This window comes from Scyliorhinus torazame, chromosome 13 (genome assembly GCF_047496885.1).
Source record: "Scyliorhinus torazame isolate Kashiwa2021f chromosome 13, sScyTor2.1, whole genome shotgun sequence".
NCBI lineage: Eukaryota > Metazoa > Chordata > Chondrichthyes > Carcharhiniformes > Scyliorhinidae > Scyliorhinus > Scyliorhinus torazame.
In genome coordinates this window covers 73,871,035-73,894,519 of record NC_092719.1, presented here as the reverse complement: position 1 = coordinate 73,894,519, position 23,485 = coordinate 73,871,035, and the positions used below count along the sequence as shown (strand labels likewise).

The 23,485-nt window shown below is 47.3% G+C and overlaps 1 protein-coding gene across 2 annotated transcripts in view; it reads right to left on the bottom strand.

Moving 5' to 3' along the window:
* The window catches only part of pyroxd1 (pyridine nucleotide-disulphide oxidoreductase domain 1), a 44,332-nt gene extending 21,501 nt beyond the window's left edge, over positions 1–22,831 (bottom strand). The window contains exons 1-4 of one of the 2 annotated variants that reach the window (XM_072471763.1): positions 22,671–22,831; positions 21,095–21,175; positions 20,871–20,990; positions 11,223–11,351 (exon numbers count right to left, since the gene is read on the bottom strand). In XM_072471763.1, the coding sequence (XP_072327864.1) occupies positions 11,223–11,351; positions 20,871–20,990; positions 21,095–21,175; positions 22,671–22,751 (411 nt within the window). In that variant the 5' untranslated portion in view covers positions 22,752–22,831. The remainder of the gene's footprint in view (positions 1–11,222; positions 11,352–20,870; positions 20,991–21,094; positions 21,176–22,670) is intronic. The other variant, XM_072471764.1, reaches the window with a different exon arrangement.
* Between the last annotated feature and the right edge of the window lie 654 nt (positions 22,832–23,485).

Genomic DNA, 23,485 nt, shown 5'->3' with positions numbered 1-23,485 from the left:
TATAATGCAAGCATCGGCTCCCCTCTCGCAAGAACCTGCCTATTGATGGACATTTCTTGGCAGGGTCAATGATTAGAAGCATATTACTTGGAACTTTCAGCACCTGCACAGGTCTTTCAACCTTGTCTGTGATGTTCATGCTTCATACGAGTGTCTCCTTCCACCTTAAACTATCTCAACCCTCTCTGCTCATCCTTCTAGTTTTCTCCCCTATATAGATTGAGCTTCTAATTAAATACATCTATTTGCATCAAATAATCCATGTAGTTCCACATTCTCACCACTCTCTGCGTAAATAAGTTTCTCCCAAATTCCTTATTGGATTCACACACTACCTTATATTTATGGCTCTTGTTTTGGGTTTCCCACAAGTGGAATCCTCTTCTCTACACCTACTTTATCAAACCCTTTCATAATCTTCAAACACCTCTGTCACATAATCTCTTTTTTCTTAATAAACATTTTATTGAGGTATGTTTTGGTTTTACAACAATGACAAAATAAACAATATACATAAGTCTTAACATAGTGCAAAAACAAGGCCTGCTACCTCCCTTGCAGGTCCCACCTTTATTAACTCCCTACTCTAAACTAAACTACCCCCCACCCCCCCTAACTTCTGCTGACGATTAATTTTCTGCAAAGTCGCCGCCGAACGGTTGTCACCTCCGGGCAAACCCTAACAGCGACCTTCTCAAGGCGAACTTGATTTTCTCCAGACAGAGAAAGCTAGCCATGTCAGATAGCCAACTTCGGGGGCTTTGAGTCCCTCCAAGCTAATAGTATCCGTCTCCGGGCTACCAGGGAAGCAAAGGCCAGAACGTCTGCCTCTTTCTCCTTCTGGATTCCCAGGACTCCGAAAATCGCCACCTCCGGACTCGGCGTCACCCTTGTTTTTAACACCGTGGACATGCCATCTACAAACCCCTGCCAGAATCCCCTGAGCTTTGGACATGTCTTCTGTCTTCTACACCAAAGAACCTGCTCATCCGGGCCACTGTCATGTGAGCCCGGTGAACGACCTTGAACAGTATCAGGCTGAGCCTGGCACATGTTGTGGACGCATTAATTCTACTCAACGCATCCGCCCAGAGACCATCCTCTATCTCTTCACCTAACTCCTCCTCCCATTTGCACTTCAGCTCCTCGGTCTGCGTGTCCTCTGACCCCATGAGCTCCTTATAGATATCGGAGACCTTCCCTTCTCGCACCCACACTCTGGAAACTACCCTGTCCTGAATCCCATTTGGTAGTAGGAGCGGGAAAGTTGAGACCTGTCTACGTAGGAAGTCCTGCACCTGCAGGTACCTAAATTTGTTTCCCCTCGCCAATCCGAATTTCTCCTCCAGCTCCCTCAAGCTAGGAAAGCTCCCTTCTATAAACATATCCCCCATCCTCTCAATTCCTGCCCTCTGCCATCTCTGAAACCCCCCCGTCCATCTTTCCCGGGCAAAACGGTTGTTATTACAGATTGGGGAACAGACCGATGCTCCCTCCGCTCCCACATGCTTCCTCCATTGTCCCCAGACTCTCAGGGCTGCCACCACCACGGGGCTGGTGGAGTACCATGCCGGCGGGAACAGCAGAGGCACCGTTATCAGCGCCCCCAAACTGGTGCCCTTGCATGAAGCCGCCTCCATATGCTCCCATGCCGACCCTCTCCCCACCACCCACTTCCTGATCATAGCTATATTCGCCGCCCAATAATAGTTACTGAAATTTGGCAGCGCCAGCCTGCCCTCTCCCCGGCTCCGCTCAATCATCCCCTTTTTTACTCGCGAGGTCTTGCCTGCCCATACAAAGCCCGTGATAACTTTGTTAACCCGTTTAAAGAAGGAGCGCAGAATAAAGATGGGGAGACACTGGAACACAAACAGGAATCTCGGAAGGACCGTCATCTTCACCGTCTGGACCCTCCCAGCTAGTGACAGCGGGAGCACGTCCCACCTCCAAAATCACCCTTCATTTGGTCCACCAGACAGGCCAGATTAAGTTTGTGTATCTGTTCCCATTCCCGCGCCACTTGGATTCCTAGATACCTAAAACTTCCCTCTACCACTCTAAACAGCAGTTTCCCCAATCGCCTCTCCTGTCCCCTTGCCTGGATAACAAACATCTCGCTTTTCCCCATATTTGGTTTGTACCCCGAGAATCGGCCAAATTCCCCCAGAATCCTCATGATTTCTTCCATCTCCCCACTGGGTCCGACACATACAGGAGCAGGTCATCTGCGTAAAGTGAGACTCTGTGTTCCACTCCCCCCCGGACCAACCCTTTCCAGCCCCTTGAGGCTCTCAGCGCAATTGCCATCAGCTCTATAGCTAGCGCGAACAGCAGTGGGGAGAGGGGGCACCCCTGCCTCGTCCCCCGGTGTAACCTAAAATAGTTTGATGTCGTCCTATTCGTTCGTACGCTCGCCACAGGAGCCTGATACAGCAACCTGACCCAATCAATAAAGCCCCTTCCAAATCCGAACCATCCCAGTACCTCCCACAGATATTCCCATTCTACTCAATCAAAAGCCTTCTCTGAATCCATTGCGACCACTACCTCCACCTCCCTACCTTCTGGGGGCATCATGATCGCATTTAGAAACCTTCTTACATTGGACACCAACTGCCTTCCCTTAACAAACCCCGTCTGCTCCTCCTCAATCACGTCCGGAACACAATCTTCATTCCTAGAGGACAACATTTTGGCCAGCAGTTTGGCTTCCACATTCAATAGGGATATCAGCCTGTAGGACCCACACAGCTCCGGATCCTTATTAAGGGGCTTCAGAATCAGTGGGATCGTGGCCTGTGACATCATCGGGGGAAGCACCCCTCTCTCCCCTGCCTCATTGAATGTCTTCATCAACAGCAGCCCCAATATCCCAGAAAACGTTTTGTAGAACTCCGCTGGGTACCCGTCCGGCCCCGGGGCTTTACCCGACTGCATGGCCTTCAGACCCTCCACTATCTCTGCGATCCCGATCGGGGTCCCCAGCCCTTCTACCAGCTCCCCGTCCACCTTCAGGAAATCCAGTCCCACTAGGAAATGCCTCATCCCCTCCGGCTCCGGTGGGGCTTCCGACCCATACATCCTACTATAAAAATCCTTAAACGCCTTATTCACCCCTGCTGAGTCTCCAACCAGGTTCCCGGCTTCATCCATAACTTTCCCTATCTCCCTGGCTGCTTCCCTCTTTCTAAGCTGCTGTGCAAGCATTCTGCTGGTCTTCTCTCAGAGCTCATTAATCGGCCACCTCGCCTTTCTCAGCCGCTCTACCACCCTCCCTGTGGTTAACAAGCCGAACTCCGCCTGTAGCCTCCGCCGTTCCTTTAGAAGCCCTGCCTCTGAAGTCTCCGCATACCTCCTGTCGACCTGTAGTATCTCTTTTACCAGTCGGTCCGACTCTGTCCTGTTTACCTTCTCCCTGTGGGCCCGTAAAGAGATCAGCTCCCCTCTAACCACTGCCTTCAATGCCTCCCAGACCACTGCTGCTGAAATTTCCCGTGTCATTGACCTCCAGGTAATTCTGAATACATTTCCTCAACTGCCTGCACACCTCCTCGTCCGCTAAGAGCCCAACGTCTAACCTCCAGTTCGGGCGCTGATTACTGTCTTTACTAACCTGTAGGTCAACCCAGTGCGGGGCATGGTCTGAGATTGTAATCGCCGAGTACCCGTGTCCACCACCCCCATCAATAAAGCCCTGCTCAGAATGAAGAAATCGATCCGACGGTACACTTTATGCACGTGTGAGTAGAAGGAGAACTACTTCACCCTCGGCTGCCCAAATCTCCATGGGTCCCCCCCTCCCCCCCCCCCCCCCCCACCCACCCCCCAAATCTGCTCCATGAACCCTTTCAGCTCCTAAACCATTGCTGGCACCCTGCCCGTTTTTGAGCTTGACCGGTCTAAACCAGGGTCAATAACTGTATTGACGTCCTCTCCCATGACCAGCTTATGCGAATCCAGGTCCGGTATCTTCCCCAGCATCCTCTTTATAAACTCCACATCGTCCCAGTTTGGCGCGTATACATTTACTAATACCACCTGCACCCCCTCCAATTTCCCACTGACCATAATGTACCGGCCTCCCCCATCTGAAACTATTCTACCCGCCTCAAACACCACCCGCTTGTTGATCAGGATCGCGACCCCTCTGGTCTTTGAGTCCAGTCCCGAGTGGAAAACCTGTCCGACCCAACCTTTCCTTAACCTAATCTGATCAGCTACTGTGTCTCCTGCAGCATTACCATGTTCACCTTCAGTCCCCTCAGATGCGCAAACACGCATGCCCTCTTGACAGGCCCACTGAGCCCTCTTACATTCCAGGTGACCAGTCTAGTTGGGGAGCTCAACACCCCCCCCCGGCCACCCCCTCCCTCGCTTCGCCAATCAGCCAACCCCTCTCTTGGGCCAATCACCAGCCCGCGCCCCGCGCCTCCACCGGCCCGCCCCCAGGCAGCCTCCGCCCCCGACCTCATCTCTGTCCCTCAGCAACAGTCCCTCCCTCGTCAGCAGAACATTTCCTTCCCCCCCAAGTAACAGCACTAAATAAATCAACCCCTTTGATAAGCCTAACATCTGTATACCCCCCACTACGCCCCCGTAAGCTAGCCCGCCCAGCTGACTTGGTGGCCCTCGCCCCTGGCGCCAGACAATCTCCCACCTATTGTCCCTCCCCCACCCGGCTCATTCATACATATTCAAATGAAAAACAATCCCAACCCAATTGCCCGACAGAGATGAAAAAAACCCTAGTTGAACTCAAACAAAGGAAAAGGTCAAGTAAAAGATCCTGCATCTGAACAAACACACCTCCATCCCCCAACAGTGCAAATACAAACTTTTACCTCACTCAGCTCTGCAGCTGGTCCCAGATCCATACAGCAGGCATTACAAATAATGTCTGAAAAAAAAAATCCAAGAAACAAGAAACCTTTTCTTTGCAAAACATAGATGCTACAGCCAAATTCAAAGTTCAAAGTTCTCAGTCCAACACTAGTCTTTTTCGCGAAGTCCAGCGCTTCCTCTGGCGACTCGAAATAGAAATGTTGTTCCTCGTATGTGATCCAGAGGCGGGCCGGATACAACAGCCCGAACTTCACCTTTTTCTTGAAAAGGGTCGACCTGATTGAATCCCACTCTTCTCCTGGCCACCTCCGCACTCAGGTCTTGATAGATCCGTAGGATACCATTATCCCAGTTGCAGCTCAGTGTTTGCTTGGCCCACTGTAAAACACGCTCCTTATTCAGATATCTGTGGAATCTCACCATCATTGCCCTCGGGGGGGGGGGGGGGGGGTCTCCCATTCGCGGCTTCCTCGCAAGCACTCTGTGAGCCTGTCCACCTCCAAGGGTCGGGGGAATGCCCCATCCCCCAGCAGCTTCTCAAACATGGCCGCTATATATGCCCCAGCGTCCGCTCCTTCGGATCCCTCCAGGAGCCCAACTATCCTCAGGCTCTGCCGGTGGGACCTGTTCTCTCGGTCCTCCACCTTCTCCAGGAGCCTTTTCTGCTGGTCTCTTAATATCCCCACCTTCACTTCCACCGCTGTTTGATGTTCCTCCTGGTCAGCTAGTGCCTTCTCTACTTTCTGGATCGCCCGTTCTTGGGCATCCAATCTAAGTTCCAGGCGCGAAATTGCCTCTTTAATCGGGTCCAAGCAGCCCTGCTTCTGTTTGGCAAAGCCCCCCTGGATAACTTGCATCAACTGCTCCGTTGACCGCTGGGTCGACAAGACAGAGGTCCAGTCCTCTGCCATGCTTTCTCCCCCTGCAGCTTCAGCCCAAGCCTTCTCTGTCTTTCTGTTTCTGCCTTTACGAGCACTTCTAGTCCTCCTCTCCTTGTACCGATGTGGGAATTCAGTTCACAATAGCCTCTGTCATCAATTTTTCAAATCAAGTCCGGTAAAAAAATCGGGGGAAAAGGTCCAAAAGTCCGACCCGAGTGGGAGCCACCAAATGTGCGACTTATTCCTTCATAGCCGCCACCAGAAGTTCCGTCACGTTATCTCTTAGCCTTCTCTTTTCTGGAGAATAAAACCTGAGTCTGTTCAATTTTTGATGATCATTATAACATCAGTCCTGGTATCGTGCTTGCCGATCAATTCTGAACCTTCCATAATGCCTCTATATTCTTTTTAAGGATTATCTAAATTTGATGGGGCATTCGATGAGACCTCAACATCTCATTTTAAACTTAGTTTGTCTTGTTCAACAAAGCTTCCACCTTCACTGATGTCCCAACATCGTACTACCACATTCCTCTTCACTGCCCCTGCCAAGGCTCAATGCTGTGATGTTGCCTTACTCCTCCCAAATCCCTGTAACAGCGCAATGCTTATCAACCCCTCAAGTCATTTATCATTTCTATACTAGACCTCTACCCAGATTGAGATAATTGGAAATTTGCCAAGCCCAATGATTTCCCCTTTAAAACAAGAAACAAATATCATTTTTCAAATAAGACATTACACAATGAACCTCTGTTACTGCAGCTGTCAGTTTAAGTCTTCAACTTTAACTGTATGTATTTTGTAAAATTGCATTAAATATTAAAACAGAGATTTTGTTTAATTTTCAAGATATCAATCAAATTTTATGGTGAGTGATTAGTGGGAATTTTTTCGAAACTGTGTTTTTAAATTTTATTTTCCAGCAATAAAAAAAAGTTAAATAAAAACATCTGGGCCCGCGGGATTCTCCAATAATGTGGCTATGTCCTCACTCCCGCCAGAAAACGGGCGAGAATCACTCCATACATTTTTCTAAATAGTCCTGGCGATTCTCCGTTTTTAAGGGGGCTTGTGCGCCACGCAGCTCCTGCTGCCGATACGGGGCCCTGCACTCCCTGCACAGCGGGCCGGTGTGGAAGGTAGGCTCCCCCCAGATCGCACACGCCCACCGATCGGTGGCCTGGCTGTCGTGGAGGCCCCACCCCGAGACTGATCCCCTGCCCCCCACCAGGACGGCCACCACAGCCGCGACACCAAGCTCCTGCCGGGTGGAACAATACGAGAACCACGCCGGCGAGAACTCAGCCGCTCGACTGGCGCCGCGTCGACTGTGCGCGCGCGGCTGGCAGCGATTCTCCAGTCGCCGGAGAATCGCGCGAAGGCATCATGGGTCCGACGCCCCATTCTCCGCCCCCACGCCGGGCGCGATTGCGGCACGGGGGCTCGGAGAATCTCGGCCCTTATGTTTAACATTAAAGAACCATATCTCTTAGAGCCTAAAAGTAACAGAAATCAAAGAATAAAACTGAATCCTCCATTTGTCATTAGGTATTTCAAATAAAACAGTGAGCTACATTTTAAAATATATTTCCCTCTGTAACAGTTGCCACCTAAAAACCAACACGAAATTCAAAGGCTGAGGTCAGAGGCTAATGACCAAGGTCAAAGACAATCAAGGGTTAGAAGCATCCCCTACTTTGGTATGTTCTTAGATTTCATTACCAATTCTGTAAATTGGACCACAACAACTGGATGTCCCCCGGCAAATCCATATAAACAAGCACTTCAACCAAATATCAAGTTTTTGCAAGAAATAGCAGCAAAACATTTCATATAAGCCCAAGTAAACAACACAAAGGTTCTAGTTGTTAAATGGGTGGAATTCTCCAGCAATGGGGCTATGTCCCCACGCCTGCAAAAAAAGCACGCAAATCACTCTGGACTTAGCTGGAGTAAGTCCAGGGTGATTCTGTGATTTATAGGGGATCAGCAGGGCCCTGGAGTGCTCCTTGCTGCCGATATGGGGCCCTGCATTTCTGGTCGGGGGTCCGTGCAGGTGCACGACGGCGGCCTTGGTCGGCCACGCCGCGCGACATGGCCTACCCATACCGCGGACCGGCACCGACAACTTTGCACCCCACCCCCAGATCGTACACGCCCGCTGATCGGTGTAAAATTGTACTTGTTCATAATTAACCCCTGATCGGAACCCTGGCCGCCCTGGAGGCCCCCCCCCGGCGAAGGATCCCCCCCTCCCCCCCCCACCAGGGTGACTGTGTCTGCAGACACCACGCCGAGTGCCGCCGGGTGGAACCATGAGAAAACCACGCCGGCGGGAACTCGGCCCGTTGACTTTGGAGAATCGCCACAGGGGCCTTTTGCAATGGCTCCCGACCAGCGCCGCGTCGACCGCGCGCACCCGATTCGCAGTGATTCTGTGGCAACCGGAGAATCTAATCTTTTCTAATTGTACTTGTCCATAATTAACCAGACTAATGTGATCTTGAGATACTAAATGATAAAAATTCAATTTTCTTGCACAAATATAGTCCACAGAAGCACAGAGGGCAAGATTTGAGAGGAGGCTCAGGAAATCTTGCCCTCTGTGCTTCTGTGGACTATATTTGTGCAAGAAAATTGAATTTTTATCATTTAGTATCTCAAGATCACATTAGTCTGGTTAATTATGGACAAGTACAATTAGAAAAGGTTGACAACATGTATTAATTCCCCAATATCACAGGAGCAAAAGCACAATACTTCTAACACTGACCCTTCCCATCACATTCCCCTTGTTCTAACTAGCCTGCATATATCTACCTTTCCAGTAATATGATACATCCATGACCAATTTTATTGAAATCAAACATACATGGCGGTAAATCCAAAAGAGAAATTGTATAAAATAGTACTTAATTTGAAGAGACCACTAAAGACACTGGGAAATTGTTAAGATCCCTTTAATATTAAATATAGGATGTATTTTTCTTTTGAAACATTTATTTTATTGCTGAGAAATATTACTGAGACCAATAATGTTTGAAAAGAAATTCAACTTCCAGCTAAAAAGGATGATGCAACAAGATTAAGATTTTACTGTAACAAATGATTGAAAACACTATTAACTAAACTTGTTTTTGTAGGCAACATATGCTTTAAGCTACAGGAAGAAATGTTTGCCGTTTACACACTGTACTCTCGGCGGAATTCTAGTCTTAAAGCAAACATTCCACATTTTCCCCGAGTCGTAACGTCAGCTGACCATCTCCAAGCACCTCCCTCAATTTTCAGAGAGCCCCCCTGCCCCGACCATGCCAGGCGAATCTCCCACAGTTTCTTTAGATGGCTGCGGAATGCTTCTCTTCGACTAGACTGTGCGCCTTCCACATCCTGCCTCAATAACTCATAAAAACCTACGGCCTCTTCTTTCTGTTGACCACCAACTGCTGCTCTTTTCTTCTCTCGCTTCTCTTCTATCCAAAGGTTTGGAGCTGGCAAGTCTCTTTTACGTTGGCACAACAGGCTTTTCTTTTCCACAGAATCCCTACAGTGCAGAAGGAAGCCATTCGACCCATCAAGTGTGCACCAATCCTCCAAAGGAGCACTCTACCTAGGCCCACTCCCCACCCTATCCCTATAACCCCACGAATTGATCATGGCCTATCCACTAACCTGCACAGCTTTGGACTGTGGGAGGCAATCAGAGTACCTGGAGGAAACCCACGCAGACAGGGGATGCATATGCAAACTCCACACAGAAAGTCACCCAAGGCCAGAATTGAATCCAATCCCCGGCGCTGTGAGGCAGCAGTGCTAACAACTGTGCTGGCCCTAGGTGGGAATTCTGTACATTGCTTAGCCAATCCCTTGATTAAGCCAGGCTTGATGTCAGACAGAATTCAGAATAGCCACATAATCCCCTTCCTTTCAGCCTGTCTTTAAAAGACACAATCCAAAACATAATAATGTTTAAAAACCTCATTGTCATAGCAGAATAAATTAATTAATCCCACTTCACTGTCATTAATTCATCAGATCGAAATTTCTGATGCAGCAGTATCTTGCACTTCTGCCAGGGTGGAGGTGGGATCAGCTCATTGTAAACATGTTGATGGTATGTGCCAGCAATTAAGTGAAGGAAGAAAGATACCTTGCTAGAATATCACAGAGGAAAGAAGTTGGTAATACCATCTGAAATAGCACCAAGAGGGCCTATATTATTGTGCCTACCTGCCTACAGTTTGCTGGATTGCTCCAGGCTAAGATCCAAGCTTGGGCAACTTTTAATGCATGCTCACTAGGCTGGAGCCACCCTGCTTCTTTTAAATATAAGACAATTTCTAGTGTAAATGGAGCTAACACCATCCCAGTTGGAATAATCATGGGGCCCTTTTATAGTTGGAAACCCAGCATTTTGGGCTCAATTTCCCACTCCTGCTTCTCCTATTTCACCTCCCCAGAAAATCCAGAGTTCATTACCCAAACTGAGAAGCTTAGATGCCAACAAACACACTTCAGCTTTACTGTTGTAATTGACTCTTATCATCTGCAACCAAGTATGCAACATATTTAAACCTAGTTAGTGCACTTTATGTGATGTGAAAAAAGGCTGCTCTAATGCGATTCTGTAATTTTCACTAAAATGAACATTTCTGCTATTCAAATCATACCATTCAACAGTTCTATTTGAATCAGGTGGTTGGATCATAGGGATTGCTCACCATCGGCAGCTGCTCAATCGACTAGGCTCTGGAATTCCCTCCCGAAACCTCTTCGATTGTCCACGTCCTTGTTTTGTTCCTTAGACTAAAACAGAAAATACTGGACAATCTCAGCAGGTCTGACAGCATCTGTGGAGAGAAAAGGGAGCTAACGGTTCAAGTCTGGATGACTCTTTGACAAAGAGCTTTAACAAAGAGTCATCCAGACTCAAAACAATGGCCGCCGTTTCTCTCCACAGATGCTGTCAGACCTGCTCAGATTGTCTAGTATTTTCTGTTTTCGTTTCAGATTCCAGCATCTGCAGCAATTTGCTTGTATTTGGTTTTCCCCTTCCTTAGACACTGTTTAAAACCTATCAATTGACAAAGCCTTTGGTTACCTGTCCTCATGTCATGTTCTTCGGCTTGGTGTTAGTTTTTTCCAGTTATACACTTTTGAAGTACTCTGGATTCATTACTACACTAAAAGTGCTATATAAATACAAGTTGTTCTGTCCATAGAAGGCAATGACAAGGAAATCACCTCTACAAACTCACACCAAGTAAATTGTCACAACCTGGAACATACTTCAAAAGATATAATTCATTGCAGAGTTCCAATCAGATTGAAACAATATCTTAACGCTCTTGTTATATGAACTCAGTACTTTATTATATAATACACCACAGTTTCAGTACTAGTATTGTTCACAACCAAAAAGTTACGTTTTAGGGAAAAAAATAACTTTTCTTCTCTATACAGAATATGCTTTCATTGGAAGTTGGTTACTACCTTTGCACTGTCAGTATCCCGAATCCCTAACACAAACGGATTGTTTTTGACTATCAGTTTTGGTCTCGCTCCAGTACATATACACAGATTTTCGTAAATGTACTCTTTGCCTTCTTCTGTGTGAAGTTTCTGCAAGTAAATTAACAAAATTGTCAAAAAAAAAGTGAATGGCAAAATTAGAATCATAGAGACTTACAGTACAGAAGGGGACCATTCAGCTGGGCATACTGCTAGCTCTTTGGAAGAGCTCTAAAATTTAATTCCACATCCAGATATTTCCTCATAACAGCACAAAATAGTTCTCTTCAATCACACTTCCAAGGCAGGTTTTGATGGAATCTGGTGCATCCTAGATCTTATGCCAATTATTTTACATTTATGACCCCTGGTTAACAATCCAGGCATGGGCTGACAAGTGGCAAGTTACATTCCTGCCACAAATGTACCTGGCAATGACCATCTCCTACAAGAGAAGATCTAACCACTGCCCGTTGACATTCAATGGCATTACCATTGCTGAAGCCCCTACAATCAACGTTCTGGGGGTGACCATTGAGAAACTCAGCTGGATTAGCCATGTTAGTACTGTGGCTATTAGGACAGGTCAAAGGCTAGGAATCCTACGGCACGTAACTCATCTCCTGACCCCACCCCCCCAGAGCCTGTCCACCATCTACAAGTCAGGAGTGTAATGGAATACTCTCCACTTGCCTGGATGAGTGCAGCTCCTACAACACAAAGCTTGACACCACCCAGGACAAAGCAGCCCGCTTGATTGCTCCCCCTTCCACAAAAATTCAAACCCTCCACCACTGATTAACAGTGGCAGCTGTGTGTACCATCTACAAGATGCGCTGTAGTAACTAACCAAGGTTCCTCAGACAGCACCTTCCAAACCCACGACCACTGCCATCTAGAAGAGCAGCAGAGACCTGGGAACCTCACCACTTGGAGGTTCCCCTCCAAGTCACTCACCAACCTGACTTGGAAATATATTGCCGCTCCTTCACTGTCGCTGGGGCAACATCGTGGAACTTCCTCCCATAACAGCACAGTGGGTGTCAAGGACTGCAGCGGTTCAAGAAGGAAGCTCACCACAACCTTCTGAAGGGCAACTAGGGATGGACAATAAATGCTGGCCTAACCGGCGACGCCCACATCCTGTAAATGAATCAAGAAAACGACACAGTATTCTACATTAAAGGCATGGGTTGAAATTCTCCGATCCCGCGGCCAAGTTCTGACGCTGGCGTCAAAAGTGGCGCGAGCCACTCCGGCGTCAACGGGCCTCCAGGCCCAGGTATTCAACCCTTCGTGGGGGGGCTAGTACGGCACCAGAGTAGTGACCGCTGCTCCTCCACCCGAAAGCTGGCGCGCCACAGCTGGCGTGGGTCTGCGCATGTGTGTAGGTACCCGTCTCCGCGCCGGCCCCCGGGCAATATAGCGGAGCCCTACAGGGGCCTGGCGCGGAGGAACATAGGCCCCCCACGGAACTAGCCCATCCGCCGATCGGTAGGCCCCGATCGCGGGACAGGCCACCGTGGAGGCCCCCCCACCCGGAGTCGGATCCCCCCCCCCCAACCAGGACGGTCCCCGCAGCCAGAACTCCGGGATCCCGTCGGGTGGGACCATACGTAACTCACGCCGAACTCAGCGGGCACTCGGCCTGTCGAGCGCGGAGAATCGCCGGGGGAGGGCGCGGCGGCGATCCCGCGGGCGCCGGAGAATCGGCGGGCCGACATCGGAGCGGCGTGGCGTGATTCTCGCATCCCCCCGCCGATTCTCCAACCCGACGTGAGATCGGAGAATCCCGGCCATGATATTTGACTTTGTTACCGTTAGATTTGATTATCCCAATGGTCTCCTTGTCAGCCTCTATTCTTCCCATTCTGCAAACTTCAGCGCATCAAAAACTCTGCTGTTCATATCCTAACTCGTGACAAATCCTGTTTAACACCAACCCTATGCTTGCTGAACTATGCTATCTCCTCATTTGGCAACCCCCACAATTTTAAAATTATCATCCTTCTTTTCAAATCCATTCAGTGTCTTATTCCTCCCCAACTCTATCTTCCTCTAGTCTTACAAAACTCCAGGTTTCTTCACTCCTCCAATTCTGGTCTCTTGCAGGTCTCGGATGTTAACCATCCCACATTGGAAATCATTGCTGAGCCTTGGCGCAATTCCCTTCCTGAACAATTGAATGTAACAAATAGCGCAGGTGAAGATGATGTGGTCTGTCAAGCATTCAATATGATCAAAGCTGAACTTGGGCTTCACTCACCTTTCCGTCCATTCCTCATATTCCTCGATTCCCTGAGAGACCAAATATCTGTCCCTCTCAGCCATAAATATATTTAATGGTGGCATGTCCACAATCCTCCGAGATAAGAAACTCCAAAGATTCACAACCCTCGAGTGAAGGAGTTTCTCATCTTGGTACTAAATTATCAGTCCCTAATCCTGAAGCTGTGTCCCCTTGTATTAGATTCCACAGCCTGTGGAAACAACATCTCAGTAGTGACCTTGTCAAACTCATTCATAAATGTTCCAATGAGGTTGCCTCTTATTCTTCTAATAAGATAGGCCCAATTCATTTAATCTCTCATTGTAGGATAACCCTCTCATCCCAGGGACCAATCCAGTGAATCGGACTGCTTCTAATGCAAATGTATCCTTCCTTAAATATGGAGACCAAAACTGCACACAGTATTCCAGGTGCGGCCTCATCAAAGTGCGTTCAATATTAGCAACACTTTCTTACTCTCATTCTCTAAATCCCTCGCCATAACGGCCAACGTGTGTTCCCTAGCTCATGGATGATGGGCAAGGGGAGAGCCTGATACGTCTGGGGGGTTGCCTCTATTGCAGGCTCCCTGCCTGAGATGGTCTACATGCTTGTGTACAGTCTGTTCCCTGGTTTTGACCTTGTAGGAGACTTGTCCCGTCTTCTCCACTATGGTCCGCAGCACCCACTGGGTGCCAAACCCAAGGTTCCGGGCGTATACAGTATCCCCTGGCTTGAACCCACTTTTCCGGTGGTCATGATGCCTCTTCTGGAGGTTTTATTTCTTCTCCACCACCCCACCAAGGTTGGGAAATGTTAAGCTTAGACGGGTTTGAGGCCGTCGGCCCATAAGTAGCTCTGCAGGCACTACCCGGTTGTCATACATGGCGTGGTCCATAGTTAACTAAAAAACGTGCCTGTTTCATTTCAACTGACCCTGTGGTTTGTTTCTTCATGCACCTCTTAACGGTTTGCATTTCCCGCTCAACCAGACAGTTCGAAGAGGGGTGATATCGGGCGGTCCAAATGTTTTTTACCCCAATCGTCTGCATGAACCCCAAAAATTACTCACCAGTGAAGGGGGTGCCATTATCAGTGACAAGAACCTCCACAATACCATGGATGCTGAACGATTGGCATAGCTTCTTTATGGCGGCTCGCAAATTGGTGGACGGTATCCAGCATACATCCACACACTTTGAGTGGGCATCGATTAGTAGCAGAAACCAGGAATTAGTAGCGACCCCAGGAAGGGCCCGGTGAAGTTAATGTGTAATTGCACCCAAGGCCGAGCTGGCCACTCGCAAGAGTGGAGCAAGGCGGGTCCTCTTAGCATGCCACACACCACTGCACCTCCTGATATTGCTATTGAGCCCTGGTCCTCATATGTAGCTCCTGGCGAGCATCTTCATTTTGAACACCCCCAGATGTCCACCATGTAGGTCCTGCAAAATAATTTTTTGGTCTTGCCTCGGGACTATCACACGGGCTCCCCAAAGGAGAATGCCATCTTCAACACTAAACTCCAGTTGGTTGGTTGCGAATGCTCGTAATTCTTCAGGAGGTTTCCTCTGGAATCCTCCATGTAGAACGACAGGGTGCAATTTTGCCAACGTAGGGTCCTTTTGAATCCACACATGAATTTGTGAGGCCATGGCAGGCAACCTGTCCATACAATTAAGTACCACCACAACTTTGTCCGCTACTGGCAGGGACGGAGACGTATAGGCAGTGGGAGTTGGCTAATGACATCTGCGTGCGCAATTTGCGCACCCGGGCGATACTCGAAAATATATTCATATGCTGCCAACAGAAATGCACATCACTGGATCCTGGCCATGCTATCAGTGGTATTGCCGAAAGGCAGAGGACGGGCTTACGGTCCATGATAATTGCGAAGTAACATCCACAGACGTACTGCTGAAACTTTTTAACCAGTCCTTCCTTTTCAATTTTAGTGTACCTGCGCTCAGCATCAGCTAAGATTCTCGAATCATACACTATCGACCGCTCTGTCCCATCATCCCACTGATGGGACAACTCTGCCCGATGCCATAAAGGGGGGATGGTTATGAGCAGTTCAGATGGGTCATAGTGCGTCAATAGATTAAAGGAGAATAGTTGTGCTTTGCTTTGGAAAAGTGCCTCCTCACGTCATGCCTTCCATGCCCATTTCTAGTGCATTTTTTAAGAGCGCATGTAACGGCGTCAGTATGGTTGCCAGATTTGCAATGAACTTTCTATAATAATTAATGAGCCCTAGGAATGAACTTAGCTCTGTCGTACTCTCTGGCGTTAGGGCCTGTTTAATAGCTTAGACTTTGCCTTCCACCGGGTGCAAATCATTTTTGTCAACCCACTACCCCAGGTATATGACCTCTCTCGCCTTGAAGACAAATATACCCCTTTTCAGACAGACATCTACCTCTGAGAAATAGTGGAAGACTTCTTCTAGGTTATATAGGTGTTCCTTCTCAGAGGTAATCATTTTGTCGTCCAGGTCGACCGCCTCCTTGGGAAACCTTGAAGGATGCTCTCCACAACCTGTTGGAAGATTGCACAGGCGGATGATACTTCAAATAGGATCCTGGTGTATTCATACAATCCCTTGTCGGTATTGGTGGTCACATATTTCCTGGATGCCGTGTTGAATTCCAGTTGGACTTTTGCATGGCTCATGTCCAACTTGGAGAAAGAATGGTCCCCAGCCAACTTTGCATATAGGTCCTCTGCACTTGGCATTGGGTACCCATTCAAATGGGAGGCCTTGTTGACCGTCATTTTACAGTCGCCACACAAGTGGACAGTCTTGCCTGGCTTCAGCACTGGAACCACGGTGTTGCCCACTCCGTGAACTGGACTGGGCGAATAATCCCCAAGTTCACTAGCCTGCTCAGCTCGTTGCCCACCCTGGACAGCAGGACGTATGGAACTGGGCAGGCCCTGAAATACTTGGGTGGACATGCCACGTAGAATTTGGCCATGGTTCTCTTCATCTTCCTTAAATCATCTTGGGAGAACTCTGGGTATGTTCCCAGTGTGACAATATATGTATTGTAAGAATAATGAAGGGTTAACAATTTACTGTAACTACATCCAACCACTAGATGACGATCAAGCGCATACACGTGGATCACGTGATACTCTTGATTCGGGGAGAAGGTTGTTAGGCGAGATAACGAATAGTCGTGATTTCAGGAGCTCTGTAGTTAGAATCATAGATTTAGGCACTCTGTTATCTTTTATATCTCAGCAAGCAAATCAAACTATTTAGTTGTAGTGTAAATAAATTAGCTTTGTCCAATACATTGCTTGATGTTCTTGTGAGACACTACACTTCGAAGCCATCCTCATTCAGAAAGCAAAGAACATCGTTCAGAAAGCAAAGAACACCCAGGACCTCATACAATCTGCCTGTACCAATTCTAAAGATCTGTTGCCAAACTAGGCAGAATCTCTGTAACCAGTCATGGCCCAAAAGACTGGGTCAGGGCCCCTGCACCACTATCAGTGTCAGTCAAACTGATTGTTGCCCATAGGTAACCAGAGTTGTCGTTGTCCCAATGATGGTCACTGATTCTCCAATATACGTCACCAGCCATGCCTTAGTGTCCCTTAGACACAGGTGCTGGATCCCAGTGCTAATTTTCCAGTAGATTTGTTGTCCAATGACTGAGACAGCAGCCCCTGTATCTGTGACCTGTGAGTCCTCTTCCTGGACCTCAGGACAGATGTCTTGTCGGGCTGCGGTGGTTCTTGGCCAATGGGTCTGACCACAATGTTGCTCAGGTGGTGACTGGGTCGCATAAACCCTGTCGTACTCGCTGGTCGTCTCCTACAATAGCATTCGCTTGGAGGAAATACCGCATCCCTTTAGTTTACTGGGCCCAATTTTTCACGCCTGCTTCAGAGCCTTCCAAAAAGCGGCATTTTTAAATTTGCTATGACCTTGTTCTCGTGTGTGAAGGACATCCGGAACTGCAGTCGTAGATTTTCCTCAGGAGACCAGAGAAGGTGATCCAAACATAGGTTTATTTTCTAGACAAAAGAAAAGGCTACAACGCGGCAGACAGCACATAGGTCCAAATCGGAACTACCAATCATGCCGATCCTAATCTGGGGTGCTATTTTAAGTGTTGGTTTCACGAGTCCCAGCTGACAGGCCTCCACCCATCAGCGTGGGTGTTTGTATTCCATGAGCACTACATGGAGATCAATTGGGTCATCCCCATGGGGTCTTGTGAGAGTTATTACAGATCCCTTAACAACTTTTTGGTGGCCCTTTGCTGGTTTCTAAAACACTGCCAATCCCCAATCTTACAACTATTCTTTGCCACATTATAAGCCTCTTCTTTTAATCTACTATTATCCTTAATCTCCTTCATTAGCCACGGATGGATATTTCTTACTGAATTTTTGTTTTTCACTGGGATGTATTTTTATTCAATGTTTTGAAATGTCTTTAGCTCTCTGACCGCTCCCTTGTATTCAAGATGCTACATATAAATTATCTTTGACCAAGTTTATTGGTCACCTGTCCCAATATTTCCTTTCTTGGTTTGCTTTTACATTATGGTGCTACAAAATGGTAAGCTGTGCTAAGTGTTCAACAACTTTCTTTCAATGTCCAAATATCCTCCGGGTGCTCTGGTTTCCTCCCACAGTCCAAAGATGTGCAGGTTAGGTGGACTGGCCATGATAAATTGCCCTTAGTGTCCAAAATTGCCCTTAGTGTCCAAAATTGCCCTTAGTGTTGGGTGGGGTTACTGGGTTGTGGGGATAGGGTGGAGCTGTTGACCTTGGGTAGGGTGCTCTTTCAAAGAGCCGGTGCAGACTCGATGGGCCGAATGGCCTCCTTCTGCACTGTAAATTCTATATGACCTTGGGTAGAGTGCTCTTTCAAAGAGCCGGTGCAGACTCGATGGGCCGAATGGCCTCCTTCTGCACTGTAAATTCTATGATAAGGACAACAGTTTTGGTATTGCTGGCACAGAGGTCTGCAGCTAATAAATAACTGCTCAGTCATAGGCTGGGGATCAACATCCAAATAATATTGGAATACAGGCATATTACTACTCGGCATGGTCTAAACAACAACATTTCAAACAAGAATGGAAGCAAAGTCACATGGTATGACAAGTGTTTTGTATGGAGGGCAAATTGTGGGTTAGACACAAAGGACATGACATTCTTTTAGGCTCATCAATGAATCCAAAATTCCATTTAGTGCAACAATTTATTTTATCAGGGAAGCATTTCTGTTGTAGTAAATTGATTTGCATTCATAACCCTGATGGAAAATAATTTTTAAAAATAAATTCAGAGTACCCAATTCTTTTTCTTCCAATTAAGGGGCAATTTAGCATGGTCAATCTACCTACCCTGCACATCTTTGTGGGGGTGAGTCCCACGCAGACACGGGGAGAATTTGCACACGGACAGTGATCCAGGATCGAACCTGGGTCCTCGGCGCTGTGAGGCAGCAGTCCTAGCCACTGTGCCATCGTGCCGCCCCGATGGAAAATAATTTTAACTGCAAAGTCATTAAATCCTGAAAGTCTTCATGCCCATGTCATTTTGTCCCCATTAAAGTAGTAACATTAGAAACAGTGGAGGGATCGAGAGATGGTGGAACAGAGTGCTGTCAGTGTATATGTGGAATCTGGTTCTGTGTTTTTGGATGTCAGCAATGTATGTAGATGAGGAATAAGTGGGGGGCCTTCGGGGGCAGAGGCAATGGCTTGGGAGTGGGAAGAGAAGTCGTTTCGGGTGACTCTCTGATGGCCATGATCAGATACAAAATGGACCTAAGTGAATGCACACCCACCCAGCTGGATAGTAACCAATAAGTAGATGTAAAAAAAAATTTTTAACTTCTAATTTTCAATCGTAATTAAACAGATCACTGGGTAAATTAGTGAAATGTACGCTGTTATTTTATGAAATAACCAGCTTGGCAATCTTCTAATCATACTAGCATCACTTAAATATTTGCATCTGACTAGACAAATAAATAGCGGCTAGGGTTAATTGATAAATGAAATAACAGATTACTGTTCAGTTATGTACAATAGCACAACATTAACTGCATGACTGTGCGTGGGATGTAGATCCATGAGATTAATTTAGGATTCTTCGATAAATGAAAATTTAACATCATTGGAAAGCCAGTCTTGTCAGATTAAGTCTACGTGCGTATAGTTACCAATATTTCCAGAACATGTGAGACCTAGTCTTTATGAGCTGGCATTGGTGATGCTAGCTTTCCAAGTGATGAATCTCCAGGTGTAGAGAATCTCTGTTCTGGATACACTCGCTTCTGGATCAGCAGCTTAAAGCGCACTACTCCTTAACTTGCACACCTAAATTCATTCATGGGATGTGGGCATCGCTGATTGGGCCTGTCATGTTGCCCATCCCTAATTTCCCCGAGTGACTTGCTAGGCCATTCTAGAGGGCAGTTAAGACTCAACCCAACATTGCTGTGGGCCTGGAGTTGCAGGTGAGAATGGCAGAGGCATTAGTGAACCAGTTGGGTTTATACGACAATCGCTCCATGGTCATCATTAGACTTCCAGATTTTTATTGAATTCAAGTTTCACCATCTGCCATGATGGGATTCGAACCCGGGTCCCTAGAGCATTACCCGGCGCCTCTGGATTACTAATTACACCACCATCTTCCCTTACAATACACTTATATCTACTCATAACTGACTGGTTTGGCTATAAAAGCTTTACTCCTGTAAACTTTCTCCCTGTCAGAAATGCATTTTATATATTGTAAACAAAAACATCAGCATCCAAAGTTTTGCATGCCTTTGCTCAAACAGGACTCATGCACAGGTCCAGATGAGACAGGGCATCTCAAAGGCTTGTCTTCCATTTTTTGTTTGTGGCAGCCTTCGAGGCTTTCATAGAATCCCTACTGTGCAGAGGAGGCCATTCTGCCCATCACGTGTGCACCAACCCTCCAAAAGAGCACCCTAAGGCCCATCCCCTACCCTATTCCTGTAACCCCACCTAACCGTTGGACACTAAGGGGCAATTTAGCATGGCCAATCCACCTAATCTGCACATCTTTGGTTTTCCATTGGTCTGATATATGACTCCATTTTGAAGAGAAATTTAAGATGATTTTTGGTGCATTTCTCTTGGAACTCTGAAATGATTTTATAACAAGCAGATGAATTGTAACATAAAATGAAAGCTGTGTTATGTGAAAGAAAATTCCATTTGTAAACACTATTTTCAGAAAAACTTACTTTTTATGATATTTTAAAATATTCTACAAGCATCTAACCACCAAGAATCTCTAGTAAGCAATAAGCATGAATTATCTTTAAACAAATTCATTCTTACATGTTTTGCTGCGTCCAGTGCTCGAACAGCAGACTGTACCACTTTGACGTTGGGATAGTGCTCTTCTAGTATGTGAGATGGTCTTTCTTCAACCTCAAACTCTTCCAATGTCTTGGAAACCTTCAAGAAAAAAGACAACATTGCAACCCAGTCTTAGTATAAAGGCATAAAAATGTAGAGACAGAAATGGCTCACAAGTTTTCTTAAAACTCAACCATACCCACCTGTCTGAAGTTCAGCACTGCTTTAATTAATGGTGATGCTGTAATTAAAAGAATCTCATCTGCTGGGAACTGGCCAGCAAGCTACCAAAGCAAAAAGATAAATTCATCTGTTCAGAACTAATAAAATGAAGTCAGAAGATATGCAATTCAACAAACATAAAATGAAACAAACATTACAAAAATACTTTTTAAATATATTCCAAAATTACTTTTATCATTTCCGCATCACACTACAACGATCATCTGCACAGTCTTCTCCCCGCATCCCAGCAACATCCCCAACCCACCCCACATCCGCTACTTTTTCTAGGCTATTCATCTGTAGTAGCTTCCAGTTTCAACAATACATGACTGTTAACAATGCATCTTTACTTATAAATGCCAGCTGACTTACTGCCTGGGGGTTTCTGGCGACCACCTCAATTTTGAATGGGGTTCCCAGGTGAGTGAGTCGATATTGACGGCGGGGGTGGGGGGTGGGGAGGAAAGGAAATCCCTGGGTGTGTCAATATTGACATGGGATCAAGGATGATCATGCCGATATTGTCAGGGGAATCCCAGAGGATCATGTTAATATTGACTGGGGATCCCAGGTGAGCATGTTGATATTGACAGGGGATCATAGGTGATCGTGTTGATATTGGCAGGGAATCACAGGTGAGCATATCGATAATGACAGGGATCATAGGTGATCATGTCGATATTGACAGGGCATACCAGGTGAGCATGTCAATATTGACAGGGGATCATAGATGATCGTGTTGATATTGGCAGGATATCTCAGGTGAGCACGTCAATATTGACAGGGACCATAGGTCATCATGACGATATTGGCAGGGGATCACAGGTGAGCGTGTTGCTATTACCAGGGGATCACAGGTGAGCATTTCAATATTGACAGGGGTTCGTAGGTATCATTTTGATATTGACTAGGCATCCCAGGTAAGCACGTCGTTATTGGCAGGGATCACAGATGAGCATGTCAATATTACCAGGGGATCACAGGTGAGTATGTCAGTACTGACAGGGCATCATTGGTGATTGTGATATCGATAGGGGAATCCCAGGTGATCGTGTCTAGTGACAGAGGAATCACAGGTGAGTGTGTCAATATTGACAGGGGATTCCCAGGTGATCGTGCCGCTGCTGACAGGGAAATCCCAGGTGATGGTGTCAATATTGAAAGGGAAATCCCCGGTGATCATGTCAATATTGACAGGGGATCCCAATTGATCATTTTTGCTGTTGACAGGATCGCAGGTGATCGTGTCGATATTCACAGGGTATCCCAGGTGAGCGTGTCAACATTGACAGGGAATCCCACGTAAGCATGCCAACATTGTCAGAGAATCCCAGGTGAGCGTGTCAACATTGACAAGGAATCAGTGGGGGGGGAGGATTATGTCACTATTGCCATAAGATCTCAGAATCACAGGTGATCGTTGACAGAGGATCCCAGGTGATGCTGTCAATCCTGATTGGGAAGGTAGGTTCTGTCCTGGGGAGGTAGGTTCTGGCTTGAGGCCCCGCTCCTCACCTGTACCACCGCCCCCTCCCACGCCCCTCCCCCACGCACCTGCTCGGTGCAGGTCACTCCCGCGACCCCGCCTCCCACCACAATGAACCGGGCTCGAGCTGGACCTGGCACCGTCTCCATGGCAGCGCCGCGAACCGCCCCCAACCGACACACACCAGCCACACCGGAAGTGACTCCCTCCAGCTTCCTGGAAATTACGTCAGAAGGAGCGCGAGCCCTCCGCCGCCGGAACGCCCAGCCGCTGCGCATCCGCCTCCACCATCCCGGACCAACGTGATTCTGGATTGCCTGTGGCAGTGACACGTCAGGCGGTGACACTGCCTCAGGCGGTCACTTAACGTTGCTGCACTTATAACTTTCATCACAGAGCACCTAAAAAATAATTTCAGGATGAATTCAAACTCTGAATTTTTTGCAGTTTGTTTCATTATGTGTTAAGACATTTTCTCTATATAAAAGGAATGCTCAAAATCATTGGAGTGAGATGGATTTTTGTTGAATGAAATGACATGGAGCTGTGGCTGTGGGGTACAAGCTGTTGGGTGTACAGATTAGCCCTGATTTAATTGAACAGAAGAGAGGGTGGGTCAAACGGCTGAATGGCCTGGGGTCCTGATATTTATATTCAGTCACTTCCATTTGATACCTATTAATACTAATCTTTATTGTCACAAGTAGCCTTACATTAACACTGCAATGAAGTTAATGTGAAAAGTCCCTAGTCGTCACACTCCGGCGCCTGTTTAGGTAAACTGAGGGAGAATTCAGAATGTCCAATCCACCCTACAGCACGTCTTTCGGGACTTGTGGGAGGAAACCGGAGCACCCGGAGGAAACCCACGCAGACACGGGGA